We start from the raw sequence: 20,247 nt of genomic DNA on the forward strand, positions 1-20,247 counted from the left end.
AGAGAGAGAGAGAGAAAGAGAGAGAGAGAGAGAGAATACGTGAAAAAAAACAAGCTGGCAAACTCTAAATAGTTATGCTGACAGACACTAGGGGGAGTCAAAGTGCTCAATCTAGAAAGGTAGATAAAGTGAAGAGGATGGTGATGTCTGGTGATATACTGAGACTGAGGATCTCATACCCACGAGAATAAATAGATAGATAGATAGATAGATAGACAGAAAGATAGATAGATAGATAGATAGATAGATAGATAGATAGATAGATAGATAGATAGATAGATAGATAGATAGATAGATAGACAGATAGATAGATGGATAGAACAACAATAACGCCATGATCTCTGTACAGGCCTGATGGTGGTTGCCTCATCCCAAGACGCGTGTGGTTGGCCCGAAGAGGTAGAAGTAAGTGATATAAAGCAAACGTTCGTGGTGCTGGCTTACAACGCATCACAAACAGACACGAGCGCCCAAGTGAACTGCAGCACAACATTTGTCACCGGCGTATTCGGCAATGTCATGAGCCTACACGTGGAGCACTACAACATCTCTCAAGGTCTGTCCATCGAGTGGAATGACACCGAGGAACCCGATATTTCCTGGCGAGAGAACCAATTTGCGGGGGACATGACCATCAGGTACTACACATTCCAGGTCAGATACACGCGCCCACCAGGAATCTCCCCTTTAACTGAAGACGGTTTCAGTCTGCACTTTCGCTCTTTGGGTTTTCTTGAAGATGAGCCCTGCCCAAATGCTACGACTACACTACATGCATCACAAAAAACCGGTCTGCTTTTCTCGCCCCAATATCCACTGGGCACTTCGAAAGATGCGATATGTAAGTGGAATATTGAAGCTCCTCCAGGGTTTGTTCTCGACGTAAATCTCGCCTCCGTGTCCCATGAAGCCGGTTTGTTGATCGATGGGGAATCCAGGCTTCAGATGCCTAGAATGGCGGGAAAGACAAATGCGGCAATACAGAATCAAAAGAATTTTGGGACTTTTGTACTTGAATACACCGCCGTTCCAATGAAGAATGTGACTTGTAGTGCAAATGCAACAAAAGCAGCCAGTGACCTCGGGGACTGGTACGTGTTACAGTGGAGAATCCAGAGGGAGGAGACTGACCTGGACTGTGAGATGACCTTTGACACCGGCTCGGACGAGACAGTCGTTGAAGTTACACTCACAGACTACCGGCTTTCAACCGGTGGGGATTCCTGTGCAGACCAGACGCTCAGAGTCACGGACGTGAGTACAGGAACTGTGCTTGTCAATGAATCAACGCCACAAGGAGGACTGAACTGCCCCGGGAAATTCTGGCCGTTCTCGACCATCAGAGCCTCTGGCCGGAGACTGACCGTCGCGTTGTCCAGTAAGAAACACGGTAACGTCAACGACGCGGTCTTGACGCTGGTGGTCAAATCACGGGACATCTTTCCTGTCAGAAACACCGACGTGCAGGTTCTAGAGCAAGCGTCCTCCGTCTCTTACGCCTGGATTCCAGCGGATCAGATCAGCCCAAGCGGTGACCTCAAGATGACCATGAGGCGTACTCTGTCAGGAAACTGCAGCGTTTTGGAAGTGTGGGACAAAACTCTTGACTCCCGACTGGTGATAGCTCAGAGACTCTCAGTGTATAACGGGCTTTTCGATGAATACTTTGAGCTGACCAAAGACTGTAGCGGCAATGTTCCGACAAACAGGGCTCTTTACCCACGACGGATGATCTTGTTAGTCATGCACAGGCAAAACGAGGGGTTCTGGATCAGATACCAGGCCAATTCCGGCGGACCCTGTCAGAGAGTCTATACTCCTGTGGTCGGAACATCGTACACGTTATCAGAAACTATCAGATCGCGAAAACAGATAGATTGCTCTTGGCACATCACTAATGACGGGCTGATTGCTTTAAAAACAAACTTCTCGTCAAACACATTCTTAGTTCTGACTGGCAACCCTAACCACGAATCCCAACAACCTTTGCTGACACATCCTCAAACAACACGCCCGGACCCAAATCTATGGCTGTACTCATACCACAACCTAACTATAGACTTGACAGTGACCACCCCCACGCCTGAGTCTAGTTTGGAGTTCCAGTATAAGACACTCGCCGCCTCTAGCACTGTAAAGACATCGTGCCCGTTGCAGGACCTGACTGCCACACGCGAAATCCAGGGAACATCGTCCGTTAACTATCCTGACTACCTGATGTCTGGCATGCACTGTCAGTGGAACATCACCAGGGCTGACCCACGTGACCTCTTGGTCATTGATGTGGTGCTGAACAGTCGTTTCCTCAAGAACAAGTCTGCCAAGTTATCAGTGTATCTCTACTCTCCTGGGATCTCAAATGCCACGGAAGTGAGTGTCCCTCTTGATAGTGGCATTTTGGGATTTTCTCGAGCGTTCCCACAGGAGACCACGGTGGTCAGTCTGGAAGTCACACGTCCGGTAATGCAGGGCCTGTTCTTTAATTACTTTAGCATCCACCCGGAAGAATTAAGTGTCGCCTTGTGTAATAAAACCTTTCATCTGGGCGATGGGCCCATATCTCGTTCTGTCACCTTCGTAAAACCTTTTCCCTCCACATGTCGCTTTTTGTTTTCATCTGGTTCAGACAAACACGCTGTCATTCTGACCAACATGACCTATGACTTCAGTTCCCCCTTACAAATTGGAAAGGTCAGATTCTTCTCGGTGTTTAATAACACAATAAATCCATTGGAAACCATCGCTGCGCACACTAAGATGACGCCAAACATGTCCATTGTCAGCCAAAAAAACGAGATGCTTGTGCAAGTTGATCTACGTACGCTCGTGGAGAGGCCCCTGAAATTTACATTCACTGCAGACACGATTCCAATCACTGGTTGTGGGGGCACCTCATTGACCATCACGGTGCCATCCACCGGGGAGTACCAGAACATTACGTCACCAAACTACCCAGAGCCCTACCCTCCCAACTCACTCTGCAGATACATTTTGAAACCCCAGGACGCCACAAAATTGATCGAAATAAACCTGGTTGACCTGGATGTCCCCCGGCTCCAGCCAAATAAGTCTTGCTTTAATGATTATAACGAAAACGATGATTTGTTGGTCATTAACAGAATATATCATTTTTGTAACAACAGCCTCGAACAAAACAATCCAATTAACATAACCAACGCGGACGGCGAGATTTATTTTGTGTCAGGGTCGGAGCTCGAAGGACGCGGGTTCCTGATCAGATTCCGTGCCATCGATGGGTTTCATTATCACTTCCCTTTATTCGATACTAATAACGACTACGTGATCGGTATCGTTTGTGGCGTGACGGCTGGGGTTTTCCTTATCGGAACGGCCTTGTTCTTTCTGATTTGGAAACGCACAGGCTGTTTAACGAGCACTCAGCCTGCAGTTGTCTACGCCTCAGACACAAACAACAAGGTCACTATGAGTTACGCAACGACGAGCGCGATGGACTCACAAAAGTGAGTCCTTTAGAATAAACTCCCAGAATGTTTGTGCCACACATAGATGGGCATCATCCTCGACCACACACTTTGACGAATTTCTATTTCACGACGGAGCCCATCATTTGCTCCTATTGAAAGACCGAAGGGGGGGGGGTGCTTGCATTCGACTAAAGCGAGACTGGTGTTTCGCCCTTTATTTGGGCGAAATGGCGCTGCCCATGGAGCGCACCGTCGCTGTCACAAGCAGTCCACTTCAGCCAATTTTTTTACCATAAAAAAGTCAAATTTTTAAAAGAATTTTCAATTTTTACACCCTCGCAAGGCTGCATCTTTCAACGGCATCAAAATTCAGCGTAATGCTGTAGTCGAGGCTTACAATTGTGAGGCAGCGTGGTGGAATCAGGCTCTCGTCAATTTTTGGGCATGTACAGTTATTTGTATCATCTTAAAGCTTGTTCATTTGTCTTTATTTGGATGGAAAAAATATCCATTTATCTTGAAAGCAAGTCGCGATATTTGCGAATGAAGGAGGTGGGGTCACCTGTTTTCAGAGGTAAAATTAGTGAGAAAATGGCCGCCAAAGATTTGTTATTTCCTTAGCTTAAGAGTCCGTGGCAACAGAAAGTTTACATTTATTGTACCTTTAAAGAGCGTTTTTCAGAAAAATCAACACCGAAATAAGTTCTTTAACGGGCATGAAAGGTGTTGAGCCCAAAAACAAAAATTTGATAAAAATTCACAAACCTGCAAAAAAAAACAACAAGTTTCTTCACTTTGATTAATTTGACGAGAGCCTAATTCCACCGCGCTGCCTCACAATTTTCTTGCTTTTCATGGTTCCTAATAGGAACAGCACAAAAAAACGAGTATTTGGTCTCTGGTGTAAAAAGTACCCAAACGGACTTGTGTGCATTGCTTGCGACACCAACACGCATTCTTCGTACCGAAGTTTTTCGTCGTAGAGCAAAGAGCGGCGACCATGACAGTGTGTGCTCTACGAGTGCATGTTTTGGATGGCAAGCGATTTATTCGAAACCTACATACACTAATCATACTAGAAAGATATTTTACATTTCACCGGAAAACGTGTTATATATATATATATATATATATATATATAAAGGGAACGTGGGGGGGGGGGGGGTACGTAGATCAACAATCGTTTGTCTTATGACAAGACCTGGCCCTGTAAATGTTTGCCCATGTCTTATGTTATGACATAACTTGACCCTCTAAATGTCCACCCATGTCTTATGACAAGACTTGACCCTGTAAATGTCCACCCATGTCTTATATTATGTCTTATGACAAGACTTGGTACTGTAAAGTCCACCCATGTCTTATATTATGTCTTATGACAAGACTTGGTATTGTAAAGTCCACCCATGTCTTATATTATGTCTTATGACAAGACTTGACCCTTTAAATGTCCACCCATGTCTTATATTATGTCTTATAACAAGCCTTGACCCTGTAAATGGCCACTCATGTATTATGTTATGACAAGACTTGATCGTGTAAATGTCCACCCGTGGACAATGACAAAATTTGACAGTCTAAATATTCACCCATGACCTATGACAAGACGATCCTGTAAATGTCCACCCATGTCTTATGACAAGACATGACTCTGTAATGTCCATCCGTATCTTATGACAAGACTTGACCCTGCGAATGTCCAGCCATGTCTTATGTTATGACAAAACTTGAAACTGTAAATGTCCATCTATGGCCTATGACAAAGCATGGCCGTCTAAATGTCCACCTATGGCCCATGACAACCCTTGACCTTCTAAATCCCCACCTGAGCCACAACAAACAATGACGCCCCGCCCCTTGCACACAACTGAATTTCTCCTTCTTCACTCCAACCCCGGTGAACTTGGGAAAGCTCCTTCTCCCAGAACTATCTTCAATATTATCTTCTCCATAGGGATCCAAGCCACAACTGCACAAAGACATCTCCGTTCTGCAGTAAGGCATCATGCAGACTAGCCAACACTGGGCTACTAATAATAATTTCATTAATACAGCGCATATCATATATATTGTGTATTTAATGTATGTATGTATTTATGTATGTTTCTATGATAGTTATGTATTTACGTATGTATATTCGCAATTGTAACCCAGATTTCCCCAGGGGGATGAATAAAATAATTTATGTTTATTTTATTTGTTTATTCACGCTATATTTACAGCATACTCTCTCTCTCTCTCTCTCTCTCTCTCTCTCTCTCTCTCTCTCTCTCTCTCGACAACAACAAAGGCGACATCAGTAATTATTCCGACAAAAGCAACTTAACGTGTATAACAAGAACTGTTTCAACAAAAAGATTATCATCATCTTCCCCATAAATCATGTGAAGCATAGGTCGATGACACGGCGTTTAGGTTGTGAAATGGCGATGGTGAAATGGTATAGGTTTAACAACCCTATCAACACTGTTAGTTTATTAAAGAGGCGGGACCTCCGAGTTTAATGTCCATGTCCGAATGAACTGAGCCAAGTAAGAAATTCGTGTAAAGTGCTTTTCCCAAGGACACAACGTCGGACCGAGCTGAGGCTCGAAACCCCGAATCCGGAATCTCACGAGTACGACTCCGGTAGCCTGACCACTAGGTCACCGACGCCACTGTTTATATGTCTTATGTTATAAGTATTTGGGTGTTACAATAGACAACAAACTCAACTGGCGTGTCCACACTTCTCTCCTGCATAAAAAAGTGAACAAAAGACTATTTTTTTCTTAGAAAGCTAAAGTATTTTAAAGTTGATAAAACATTGATGTCCATGTTCTACCATTCAACCATAGAAAGTATTATCGATTTTTGTATAACAGCATGGGCCGGGAACACAAGACAACAAGATAAAGAAAAATTTAATCGACTAATACGGAAAGCATGTAAAATTTCAACATCTTCATTTCCCTACTTGGATGAATTGTACATAACAGCTTGCACTAAGAAAATTAATTCCATCTTTTTTAGACAACAAACATCCCTTGTTCCCTCAAATAAAAACATCAGTCAGAAGTAAAAGACCCATGCTTCTGATCTGTAACAAAGAAAGATACAGAAGGTCATTTTTACCATCATCTATCAAAATGCTTCCATCTTAACCATCTTGTTTAGTGTACTTACGACCTTAGAGCATGCATCAAAATAACATTGAGTGTGTATCTAGCTTACGATTATCATTGTTTATGTTGCTGCTCATTTATATTATGTATGTCATTGTAAGCCTACTTGTGTGTGCATGTGCGTGCACGTGTGTACGTGTGTGTGTGTGTGTGTTTGTGTGTGTGTGTGTGTGTGTGTGTGTGTGTGTGTGTGTGTGCGCGTGCGTGCGTGTGTGTGTGTGTGTGTGCGTGTGTGTGTGTGTGTACTCGTGGTGGAACAACAAACCAATGTGCCAGGATCTGGACAATAAAGATGTATCTTATCTTATCTAGGTGGGTGGTCACTGGAGTGTGTCCTCGAGCAAGACACAATAACCCAAACTAAAACAAAACAAAACAAAACAGGGTGCTGCTCAGTGGCTACTACCAATGGTGTATTGTAGTACATCTGTGATGTACGTATCTATTTATTTCTGTAAACATGTATTTATGTATGAATAATATTATATTATGTCCGTCATTGCAAACCAAATTTTCCCAGAGGAAGCTGCAAAGTAGAACTTGTGTTACTTTTATTTATTTCAAGGCTTATATATTGTCAAGTCTGTCAGATTTTGAGCAAAAATAAACTTTTCAGGGGCTGTACGTGTTAATTAAGCAGAGCGTTCTCCCACATTGACAATTTCCCTTCCTGTGTGTTTTTTAAAAAGATTTTTATTCCCTATTTCGTTTATAAATGTTGTTGTTGTTGTTGTTGCTTGTTTTGTTGTTGTTGTTGTTGTTGTTGTTGTTGTTGTTGTTGTTGTTGTCTGTTTTCTTTTTATAAATCTTTTTTTCCTTGCCTGTTTCTTTATGTATATATCTTTTTGGATTTTTCTAAAGTTCCACAAGAGAAAACACTATTTCACTCGCTGTTAACTTTAATTTCACAACACCAGTGTGGATAATACATGTTATATTCAACACATTGTAATAGCAAGCTGTGATGCCTAGAGCCACTAGATCTATAAAATAAAAGAAGCTAATAAAGAAATATATTATTATGTCCCTTTCTTAATTGTGACTTCATTTCTACCCAAAAATCAAAGAAGCACCAAGTAGAAATGGGCAAAGGATCGATTCCTGAACCGAGTCCCGTGATTAGCGCTATAGAAGAAAAGCCCCGATTCCTTTTTACGTAAACAAGTGGTTGCCATTTACAATGCATTTTATTCATTAAAATGTTCTTTTTTATTAAGAATGTATTATTGAAAAAAAAAGTGCTTCACAGTGTTCCAAAATCAAGGTTATCCTAAATCCTGAAGTTGTTCGGAGCCAACCAGGTAACCATTGGGAGAAATCACAATATTAGAAAGTTATTGCGTTCAGGTCCGATTTCTACTATTCCTAACTATCAATAATTCGGGAACCTGGCCGCACACCACTGGCACAAACAGTGGGCTGGGGTGGAAGGATGCGGGGCAGCAATTTGAAGACAAGGAAGAAATTGGGCTCGAACTACATGTAATTAATGCTGCGCTAAGGACTCTGGGCGAAGCGGACCTACGTGGTCACTACGATTGACCGTTGGCTACACCAGAGGAACAAGTGCATGGCTATCAACGACTGTAATCATAATCATCATTGCCTTTCTCACCATGGGTCTGGATATAGGCCACGAACAAACACTCTCCACGTTTCACTATCCTGAGCTAGTCGCTTGATGTCACTCCACGTCTTCCCACTTTTCTGTACATCCTTTTCCGTGAATCTTCTACAGGTTCCACGTGATCTTCCTTTTGAACTTTTACCCTGTGGGTTCCAATCTAACACTTTTTTTAGCTATGCAGCTGCTTGATTTCCTGAAAGTGTGTCCAATCCATCGCCAACGTCTTCTTCCCACCTCATCTCTGAATGGGCTCTATCTCGTTCATCTTAATACTTCCTCGTTGGTGATCCTGTCTGTCCATTTGATCCTCAGTAGAACGGCTGTAATGTTGAATAGAAAACATGTGTCTGTCGGTAATACCAAGTTTCATGTCTGAAAAAATAAAATTGTTGATTTAATATAACAGGGGAATGTTAATTCTGGGACAGACCTCGTATCATATGATGTATAGAAAATGACGTTTTGTTGTGTTAAAACCCTTATTTAGGCTGCCAAAAAAGTGTTTTCCAAAGTGATGAATAGAAAAATAAGTGTTGCCATGGTCGCAGTTCACTTTATTCTTGTTTAGTTTTTCTTGAAACATAACAATTTTCACCCTGTCAGCACTTATGTAACCTAATATCGGCACCAGAATCAGGACACGGGACCAAAAACAACCCAACCCCTAAAAGTGCTGCGAAGGTCAGTATGCCTGCAGAGGAAAATGCGGCCACAATTAAAAGATTCACTATTATTCAAGATACTAATATTCAATAAATTTACTTTCGTTTTCATTTGAAAAATGACGACACATGTGGAGTGACGCTCTTTTACGACCAAATTACTCGATAAATGTAGTGATTCATTGTTACAACAAGGGTTACATTAAAGATAATAGAGAGTTAGGAAAGGGAGCGTTGTTGTACCTAATTACTACCTTAGAATTACAAAGCTCTATCTGACATTTTTTGACGTTTTTGAGTTACTACAATCATGAAGTCAGAAACGAAAAATTTTAATATTCTATCTGCTCTATCAAAATCGTATGGTTATTTGGAGTCGTTATCAAGACATTCAAAAAATTGCATTCGAAAAAGCTTGTGACACTCAAATTTCTCAAAAAGGTACTGGGCAGATAGATCGTATGTCACGACACGGTGGAACCAGACGCTCGTCAATTGTGCATGTGGAGTTTTTGGTATCATCTGAAAGCTGATTTATTTGCCTTGTTTCCAATGAAATAAATATCCGTTTATCTTGAATAGAACTCAAGATATTTGTTATTGAAGAAAGTGGGGTCGCCTGGTTTCTCAGTGGTGAAATTAGCGAGAAAATGGCCGCCAAAGTCTGACAACTACAATAGTTAAAGTCTGTGAAAACTGAAAAATGACATATTTTATGCCTTTAAACAGCGTTTTTCAGTAAAATTCACATGGAACTGTGTTTTAATATCGACATAAAAGAGGTTAACCCCCAAAATTTAACTTCAAAATTTCCCACGTTGGCGTTGAACTCACACCAAAGAAGTTATATTATATAATACTAGAGCTCGCACAGTGACGTCACACGTCCCAGACATGGGGGGGGGGGGGGGTTCTTACCCTCATCAGCATGGCCGGCGTGCCCCTATTTACATGGACAATCTGAGCGCCCATCCCACTCCCCACGAGCTCGAGTATATTAAACACGATCTTGGCCCCATATTTCAGTGCAAGCCTGTAGATTTCCTCCCCAGACCGCCGAGACGCCTCCAAATGAGTCTCGAAAAGTTCTCCCCTGTCTGTTGAACTACACAAACATGACATGTATTGTTGCCTAGAAGTTCAGCGTCCCAGAGTAGGCACACGCAGCCCCTATTAGTTTGTGTGGGGGACATCACTACCACAAACTCCAGTACTAAATATAACCTCTTTGGTTCACATTTATTACGTGCTGTGCTTCTTTTATCAGTAAAGTACACGCACCGGTACACACACACACACACACACACACACACACACACACACACACACACACACACACACACACACACACAGGCAGGTGAATTCACCTACACGGTCTGACAATTTATAACCATCGTGCGATAACAACATATTGCTTTACATAACAACATTTTTATCTTTCATTTATACTTCATCGTTTAGGCTCTTGTGATACCGAGTCTTAAGCAGACTTCAGAACTGATTGTGTACGCTCGTTCAACTTGTCGAATCTGCAGGATCGGGTCAGGCTGCTGGGATGGACAGCATACACTTATAAAAAAGGAAATCAGCGTGCGCGAACTTTGGCCACCGTAATAGGCTATGCTCTCCAAGGCTCGTCGTCGATATTTTAGTACGAAACTATGACATTTGCCAAAGTTCACAGCCTAAGCACACACTATTTTGTAGGAAAACGAGTAGCGTTTTAGGAGTCCTATAATCATATTCACGTATTATTATCATCATCATTATTTTTGAGAATGGAATCCCCCCCTCCCCCCAAACCTTTCCCGTTGATAAACATTTTTCTCATACAAATAAACCATGAGCATGGCATCTGAAAAGGGCACACCGGACGCTAGAACCCCCCCCCCCCCAAAAAAAAAAAACACCAGAAAAAAACCAATAAAACATCTGAGATACTCCAAATTGAAAACACCTGAAGGAAATCAGATTTCCTGTTTGTCCTCAGATTTTATTAAAGTAATAAGATTTTGATAAGTTTGAACCCCCATTTAACCTCTGAGGTAAATATACTGACAGATTGCAAGCCTATCACAGTACTAGCTCTAAAGAGATGTGATTAAAATGCTGCTGAAGGTTATGCGCAGCTACTTATATTCTCTAAAAGTTTGCTTTTACTTTCAATGACTTGTAGCACACTCAACAATTCTGGGGTAACGGAGACCCAAAGAGTGTTTCAGATTTCCAAAGAGTCGCACACAGAAGACGTTTATTTTCAATTACGCTCATCGGTCTAAATTAATTTAGGAATTTAGGTCTATGAAAAAATACTTGATTGGGGTATTTGGAATACATTGATTCCAGAACTGAATGTATTTGTCCACAATGAACCAAATAGATCTATATTACGTCTTTCGAAATACTTACAAACAAGTCTATCCTTCGCGCAGTTTGAAAGGGAATCAAGCATTAACCCTTTCACTTTCATGAGTACTTTTAGATACTACAAAAAACAACAACATTAGCTGGCTCTCGCCAAGACAGTGAAGAGGTTAAAATGCTCCGTCCAGCTTTTCACCTAAGATAAACCAAATACAAATGTATAAGACATACATAGCTACTTGTCTAAATCTATTAATATCACTATACAATGTAACAAAAATTCCAAGTACGTTGTAGTAAACTCAGTGTGTGGGTAGTTGACGGGCGCTCTGGTGTGGTTTGCTCCATTTTTCCTATAAAGAAATATATCTTCTTTATCTCCCCCTCCTTTTATTTTATGTTTGTTACTCTCTTGTAACACCTCTAATCTTCGGCACCTATAAGACCTTATTGTGTTGCAAGTGCCGTAAAACTATTACTAAAACTAAAAAGTAAAACTCAATGTAAACGTACAATAACGAGCCTGCTGTCAGCCAGCCGTTTTGGTGTAGTGGCTAGGCCCTTCATCGTCGCAAGCAGAAGATCTGAAGTTGATTTTCCACCAGGGGAAAATTCTTATTGAGTATTTCGATCTGTCTTCTGGGAATTTGTATTCTTCTGAGACTGAGGTGGCCAGGATTGAAACCCGCTTCCCAAATGATCCACGTTGGTTTGGTTGGGGCGTATTATCACCCCCATCTTCAACTAAAATGATTTTTACAGCCTACCGCTCTTTAGTTGCAAGAACCCCGTGATGGTGGTCAGAGATAGGCAGGTCTATCATGAACCCATTACCTGTATCAAACTTTAATTGTGGACATCGCAAATTGTTTGCCTAGAAACTGGGCTGAAAAACTTGTCTTAGCTTCGAAAATATTTTGCTGCAGATATCAGATCAACAGACAAGGCGTTCTTCAAATTCTTGACACCAAATTGTTATCAGGTAAGACCATTTTCGAAGTAGTCGTTGCTGTGACTCCGTTGAAAATGATAAAGACAGTTCTCTAAATATATTCACATTTTTCGCATACACCATGTCTTTCGATAGTCAGTGTGTACGCCCATAGATTTTCCTCTCACAACATGACATAATTCTTGGACCGATGTTTTGTTTTTGGGAAAAGCTCTTTATACGAATTTCCTTCACTTTACCAAGTTTGAATGGACACCCGACCATAGATACTGAAAGAACTTGCTGGTGCCAGTGCTAGTGTTTTAGTGCCTGTAAAATGGCAGCTTGTTCTATACTCTTTCCAGGAAGCAGAGATTATTTCGGAATACTGTCAGGTCTGCTGGGGTAGTAATGACATATACGTTATGCAGATTGTTAACCCCATAGAGCTTGCAAAATTTTGCTGTTGAGTGGAATTCGCACTATAAAAACATCATTTATTTATGTTGTACGATTGTGTGTTTCCTTTTAGTTGTTCCTCTGCACTGTATTCCATCAGTGCAAGCTTTATAAAAATAATAATTATAAATAATAAATAATAATTGTTTAGCGCAAATCCAGCTCTATGCGCTTTAAAACAATCCAAATTATTACCCCAGCAGATCTGATAGCACTCTGAAAAAACAATCTCAACTTCCTTGGAATCACACAGTGCAAGCTGCCATTTTACAGGCGCTAAAACACTAACACACTGACAAGATCTTTTTCTATCTATGGCCGGGTACCCATTCACACCTGGGTTAAGTGAAGAAAACTTGTGTAAAATGCCTTTCCCAAAGACACACGTCGGGCCTGAGGCTCGAACCCCCGAACCCCCGAACCTGCAACCTCACAATTACGAGTCTGGTAGCCTAACCACAAGACGACTGCTTGACGCGTTTTGTTTGCGCAAAAGTCAGGAGTCTACGAGGGAAAACACATAGTCACAAAATAGGTGTCATGAGAGTCTCAATTTTCAAAGTTCGTAGACTCAAACCCATTTTTCTATTCCATTGTCGGGAGACTATCGCTACCTCAGAATTGCAAAGTTCTATTTGACATTTTTGGCCGTTTTGAGTTACTGAGACCATCAGATCAGAAACCAAATGTTCCATCTTCTTTATCAAAATCGTAAGATTATTCGGAGTCGTTATAAAGACATTTAAAGAATTGCATTCGAAAAAGCTTGACATTATGTAAAACTCAAAAGCTTTGAGGTCAGATTTCTCAAAACTAGGATCTGTACAGATAGAACTTTGTAATTGTAATTCTGAGGTAGCGACATTTTTTGTTCTATTTCCCATTCAACTAACAAAAATTGCAAACCAATAGTCGAACAGAAAAGAAGTTACGAATTTAAGTTTTTTAAAAACTTTTGAAGTTGATTACTTACTTACTTTACGTTTTCCTTCCTTTTTCGAAGTTGATTACTTACTTACTTTACTTTTTCCTTCCCCTGGTATCATTGGGATATCGAGGGGAGGTGCAGGTTTCGGTCCTGTGCTAAATCGCTAACTTAGAATTACAAAGTTCTCATATAGTCTCATATCATGTCTAGATCTAGCTTTTTTTCGGATGCAGTTTTAAAAATATCTTGATAACGACTCCGAATAATCTAACAGTTAATTTGATAGAGCAGACAGAATATTTATTGGTTTCTGACCTCACTGTCTTAGTAACTCAAAACGGCAAACATATCAGATAGAACTTTGTAATTATGGGGTAGCAAAGTGTGAGGCGTCAGCGATTGATTTAGCACGTTGTACCAGAATTCTTTTACCCCCATGCAGCCAGGTTTCTCTTGGTCTTCCTCTTGATTTGAAGCCAGATTCATGGCCGGGTGTGATAAGCTATCGAAACTGATATTCTCTCAATTTCCATTTTGTGACCGTGTCCTTTTTTCCAGTAGTCACATCTACTATTTTAGCTTTACTATCCGATTAAAATATTGTTGGCACGCTGATGAATACTGTTATTAGTCCAGAAAGCATGTTCTTTTTCATGAGGGAAAGAAAACTGCTTCGTTCTTTTTAAAATTATACCAACATTGTAGATCAATATCTTTTCTTGGTATTTTCAACACTTATACTTTGAATTTTGACAAAACATTCTTTAAACACATGCAACTGGTACCACAAATTAAGAAATTGGAATTATATAAATGATATATACAGTGGATGTGGTAAACATTTGAACTGCTAGCCGACGAAATATTATGTGCTTTTACCTAAGCTAGAAAAGAACACATACGTGTAGTATGGTGTTGGCTGAACCAGTGCCTCACACACTGAAAGTGTTTCCAACTAGACAGAGACAAGTCGAACCAATGTCCAGGAATCAAATGGTTGTCTCATGCAGGTGGACGGTGTTATTCTGGTATTTAAAAAAAACGCAGAGGGGAAGTTGGAAGGGGATATAAACCAGTACATTGAACAATGCTAAAGCTGCTGATTAGGGGCACGTTACTCTCAGAGAAATTCATATATTTCATCCCAGATAACTCTCGAGGCCCAAAAACAAGGAAATACAGTTGGGCCCGATCAAATGACCACCTGCCCGAGGACAATTACCAATAAAAACGACCCCTTCCAACACCATCAGATTGTTTAAGAGGCGAAACTTCCAAATTCAACGTCTGTCTCCGATAGGACGGAAACATAAGGAAGGAGAACCTTGAAAGCTCCCTCAAAACAGCCAAGTTCGGAACACCCTGCTCGGGGATTCGAACCATGGCCATCTGCTTCGTTGTCCAGCACGATATATACCAACCGGGATAACAGAGCTCACGCAGTTTCAGCTAATTATTCCCAAATTGTAAGACCCTCAAAGTACTCCACCAATTTTCCTGTTATTATTTTTTTCGCTGTTTTTGCTGGAGTCAGAGAAGAAATTTCTTCAATAATTGGTCGCTTTTAAGCACAAGGGGGCTATCCCGAAAAATGCTGTTTGGAGAAAATCGAAGGTAAAGTTTTTGGACTCTTGTTCAGTTTTTTTTTAAATGACAAGGAGAGTTTTTCATAACCAAACAAATATACACACGAATGAAACCAAACTTCTCCTATAGGTAGGGCAACGCCCACTTTTGGTGTAGGTCAGGATTTCTGGAAACACCCGAAATCTGAGTTAGCCTGCTTGTCCTTAAAAGCGACCAATTATACTTCTGCACGTTCGCATAAACACACATACACATAAACACAAACAAATATTCACAGGTGGTGTCAGTGGCCCAGTGATAATCGGGCTACTGCACATGTACTCATGAGATTGCGGTATTAGGAGTAATAGCGTGTTCGTTGTGTCTTTGGGAAAGGCGCCTAACAAGAATTTCCCATAATTTGGCTCGTTCCTTTCGAAGATGGATGTTAATCTCGGAGGTCCGCCTCCTAAATAACCAAATAGTCTATACCATTTCAACATTTTCACGTATTCACACACACTATTATTGGTTCTCTCCTAATGCACATCGTCAACAACGTTTGTGTGTGTCTGTGTTCTCCCAGCAAGTGACGCCACCTTCACCATGTTCCTTCTGGAGATTACCGAGCACCTTGTGCTGGCCTTAGTGACCTTCACCCTGCTGGGCATATATCGGCGAGCAGGGGGCTGGGAGGTGCTCAGGATTTTGGTGCTAGCCGTAAAACAGGTAAGAACTTTGTATTTAGTGCATGTGTTTTTACGCCCCCATAGACACATTTTGGATCATTTAGGAGGCAGGCTTCGAAACTGTCCATTTTTACTGAGAGGGATACAACATTCCATCAAAAAGACTGAGACACTTGATTAAGAAATAAAACTTTCCCCCGAAAAGGAACACTCGGATGTTCAGCATGGGACGACGAAGCGCTTAGCTGCTCTATAATTTATAATAATAACCCCTGAACCAGACATCACACCTCCAAGTACATTGTATTACCCCAGCAGACCCAAGAACACCCAGAACACTAACAAACTGACAACATCTTTCACTGTCTTCCGCCGCGTTCTCATTTCTGTTTGGGTGAAGTGAGAAAAATTCGTGTAAAGTGACTTTTCTGCTTCTTTTAGTAAATAAATGATTATTCTCGTCCCTACTTATTTCTCTCTAACAAAATCAGTAGACCCTGCTATTCCCGCGCTCATATGACCTTATGCAGTTGCGAGCGCCGTAAAACCCTGTACTAAACAAACAGACCCTGCTACGTATTAAGCCCCAAATCCCTAAAATCGACAAAATTGCCCATCGGGCAGGGAAAATGTCGGTTTCTTTGATTTTACTATTTTGACGAGTGCCATCTGTGACCTATTTATAGCCCGACGGTGACCTTTAACCTTCAGATGCCTGGCGTTGGACCACTGTTGAGCTCTGTACTGAAGTCCGAGGCGAGTAACTTCATCAAAACGACCAAGCTCGCTTCTAAAGGTGGACCTCCTGCTGCTGTCGTCCTACCGAAGAAGGGTACGGATGTGATAATATATTTCTTGTTTGCCCTGTTTGCTGTTGTTGTTGTAGCTGCTGCTGTTGTTTTTGTTGTTGGTGGTGTGGTGGTGTGGTGTTGTTGTTGTTGTTAATATTGTTGATGGTGTTACTATCAACAGCAATCATAGTGATTGTCATGGTCAAAGTGACGATGATGATGATATTGAGGAGAAGAAGGTAGAGAAGAAAGGGGAATGTACACCTCTGGCCCTAGTGTTTCTCTTTCTCTGGCCTCTCCGATTTGTGGTCACCGCACTCTTCTGTTATTATATTCCTTACCTCCACGCACCTCCCCCCCTCCTCTCTCTCTCTCTCTCTCTCTCTCTCTCTCTCTCTCTCTCTCTCTCTCTCCCACTTCTGGCCTTTGTGTTCCCCTCTCTCTGGCCTTTCCGATTTGTACTCACCGCTCCTTTAAGTGTTGTGACATTAATATGTAAGCACTTTAGTTTTTACAGCACGTGTAGATCTAGATTCTTGTCATTTATATTGTGAATGTTCCTGAGGAAGCTCGTTGAGGGCGAAACGTTGAACTTGTGATTAAAAAATTTGGAAATACTACCAGGTCTAAACTGTTTTAATATCTGCTTTATACAATGATGATGATGATGATGATGATGACGACGACGACGATGGCATTAATGATATTATACTGTACATTTATAACACGGTCCAAACAACTAACAGGCAAAGGAAAAGACGAGCTCTTGTCGCGGATGAAGGAGCTGCAAGAGAAGGAGTCGGACCACCTGGAAGGGAAGACGTTTGCCTACACCTACACCGTCACGGACGATCACTACCAGCTGCAGAAAGACGTCTTCGATCTTTTTACTGGTTGGTTTGTTCCGGGGTTTTTTTTTGCTGTTTTTTTTTCTGGTGGTTGATTTTTATGCGGGGGAGGGGGGTTGTTGCTGTTCATTTGATTTTTCTAATTACATTTTTTAGGGAGGCGGTAATTTCTATTTATTTATTTATTTATTTACTTATTTACTTATTTATCTATTTATTTATCTATTTATTCTTTGGGTTTTTTTTGGGGGGTTCTTGCGATATTTTTTCGATATGTTCATTCCTTCAGTTATTGCTTTATTGAGCGTTTGTCTCAATTGATTGATTGATTGATTGATTCTTCTCTTGCTCAACTGTTTTGTTGGCTGTTTAGAAAAGAACGGAAAGATGGACGAGTGGTTGGATAGACGGATAAACGGATCGATGCACTTCAATATCGTTGATTGGACGTGTTAGCATTATTTGGTCCACATATCATGTCCTCGATCATGGCTATTCGGGGCCTTTGTGCGAAGGAAAAATTAAATATTGAGTGAATGCACAGAAAAGACGGATGTCCTACATTCTTGTGTAACAGCGCTCATCTTTTCGCATTCATGCCATCACTGCTTCTTCGCCTTCTATATTCACTCCATTCTTGGTCTTTATGCTGATTTTTCTTTTACGCCAAACGTTTCTTCATAATTTCATAGCTTGCTCATAGTCTTGTTTTGTTTTAGTGGCACAAATAACGCAATTAAGCCACAAAAATGGCAAAGATAAGATGTTAACAAATGCAAAAAAGAAGGGACGAGCAGAGATTAGGACGAGAGATGTTTGGCAGGAAAGAAGGAAATTATTCATAGTTTTGATAGCGACTTTAAGACCATACACTTACTTTTTAAACTTTTTTTGTTCGGCATGCCGTCCCCCAGACAAGATAGTGGCGTTCGTGTCCTAGTGGTTAGGCTACCGGACCCGTAATTGTGAGACTGCAGGTTCCGGGGTTCGAGCGCTAGCTTGGTCCGACGCTGTGTCCTTGGGAAAGGCACTTTAAACGAATTTCCCAGTTGGCTCGGTCCTTTCGGAGATGGACACTTTACTCGGAGGTCCTGCCTCTTAAATAATCTAAAAGTGTTGACAGGGGCCTTAAACCTACGCCAATTCAATTCCCCAGACAAGATAGGCTACTCGCCCGAGCATGACACCTTGGTCAAGTACTTCCAGCGGGCCTTCCTGCACGAGAATGCCCTGAACCCCATGGTGTACCCAAGCCTCAGGTAAATGACGTCACTCCGCTGCTTCTGAATTACAAATTTCTATCTGGTCAATACCTAGTTTTGATAAATTTGACGTGAAAAATTTTGAATGTCATAATATTTCAAACTTCTTCGAATGCAATTCTTTGATTATCTAGATAAAGAGTCAGAAATGTCTTACAATTTTGATAAAGCAGCTAGATCATTTTGATTTCTAACCACATGGTCTTAGTAGCTCATCTAGGCCAAACGTGTCAAACAGAACTTTATAATTCTGAGGTAGCGAATAGTTACCTTAGAATTACAAAGTTCTGTCTGACATTTTTGGGCTTTATTGTTGATGTTGTTGACTTTTTTGTTTGGCCGTTTTGAGTGATCAAGACCAAGAGATCAGAAACCTGAAGCTCTCTCTTCATCTTCTCTATAATATAAAAATCGTAAGATTCTTTCTTGGAGTTGTTATCAAGATATTCAAAGAATTGCATTTTAAAAAAAGTTTAATCACAATGTGAAACTCAATTATCGTCAAATTTCTCAGAACTAGGTACTGAGCAGTAAGAACTTTGTAATTCCGGGGTAGCGCATTGTCAATGATTTACGTCTTCATCGGCACAGTTGGGCCCGACGTTGTGTGCTTGCACAAGACAATGTACCGTCAAACTTACTCTAACGACAACACGTCCAAGACAATCTTTACTTGATTTTTTCCCCCGCTTTTTACCGGTGGTTGTCACGGGGAGACGCCGGTGTCTGTCTGCAGCAAGGCGAGCGACCTGTACGAGGGACATCCCGCTAGCTCTGAGGGCGTCTGCCACAGATTCGCTACAGCGTCGTCTTAGTCTTCCACTGGCTCTCCAGCCAGAATATCTGAGGTTGTTATGCCCTCAGAGCTGGATGGTTTGAAGGCGTCCGTGTGAGGTGTCTGAACCACTAGATCCTCTGTTTCTCAATGTGTGGTAGGACTGGTGTTGCTCCAACCATGTCTCTTATGACTTCGTTTTTGATCTTGTCTCGTCTTGTCTTGTTTATCGCTCTTCTCAGACATTTCATTTTGCGTGTGACCAGCTTCCTCTCGAGGGCTTTTGTTAGGGACCATATCTCGTACTGATATGTGAGCGTTGGTTTTTAAAAAAAGAGGTTTTGATGAGCTTCGCCTTGGTGCTCATGGGGATATTGGGATGCTTCAGGAGAGGTGCGAGATGATAGCTGACCGCATTGCCAAGACTTGTGCAAATGACCACTTTCCATCCCTTCCTTCCAGCTTTTTTTTCTTGGGGGGTATTTTTATAATGACATTGTCCAAGACGTCCACCTGTCTGAGACAGCCACTTTTCTCCTCGACACTCATTAAGTGACCTATTTTGGACAATTTCGAGTTCACAGGAAGTTTAGTCACTACACCCAGGTGTGAGTGAATAGGTACCTGGTCATAGACAGCGAAAGTTCATGCCCGGATGTATGTTAGTTCATTTGTATTTTAGTCTCTGTAAAACAACAGATTGCACGCCCAAACCAACCAGGATTGGGGCGCGGG

The 20,247-nt window shown here is 41.5% G+C and overlaps 2 protein-coding genes across 2 annotated transcripts in view; both read left to right on the forward strand.

Annotated features, from left to right (window-relative positions):
• LOC101858363 overlaps positions 1–3,905 on the forward strand; it is a 6,832-nt gene extending 2,927 nt beyond the window's left edge. The window contains exon 2 of the mRNA XM_005109031.3: positions 350–3,905. Within this exon, the coding sequence (XP_005109088.1) occupies positions 350–3,486 (3,137 nt within the window). The 3' untranslated portion in view covers positions 3,487–3,905. The remainder of the gene's footprint in view (positions 1–349) is intronic.
• An 8,166-nt stretch (positions 3,906–12,071) lies between these two features.
• LOC101861075 (sphingosine-1-phosphate lyase) overlaps positions 12,072–20,247 on the forward strand; it is a 29,755-nt gene continuing 21,579 nt past the window's right edge. Inside the window, 5 exon segments of the mRNA XM_035972571.1 lie at positions 12,072–12,245; positions 15,734–15,876; positions 16,548–16,668; positions 17,374–17,520; positions 18,632–18,734. Of these exon segments, the coding sequence (XP_035828464.1) occupies positions 15,754–15,876; positions 16,548–16,668; positions 17,374–17,520; positions 18,632–18,734 (494 nt within the window). The 5' untranslated portion in view covers positions 12,072–12,245; positions 15,734–15,753.

Source organism: Aplysia californica, unplaced genomic scaffold, assembly GCF_000002075.1.
Source record: "Aplysia californica isolate F4 #8 unplaced genomic scaffold, AplCal3.0 scaffold00744, whole genome shotgun sequence".
Classification (NCBI taxonomy): domain Eukaryota; kingdom Metazoa; phylum Mollusca; class Gastropoda; order Aplysiida; family Aplysiidae; genus Aplysia; species Aplysia californica.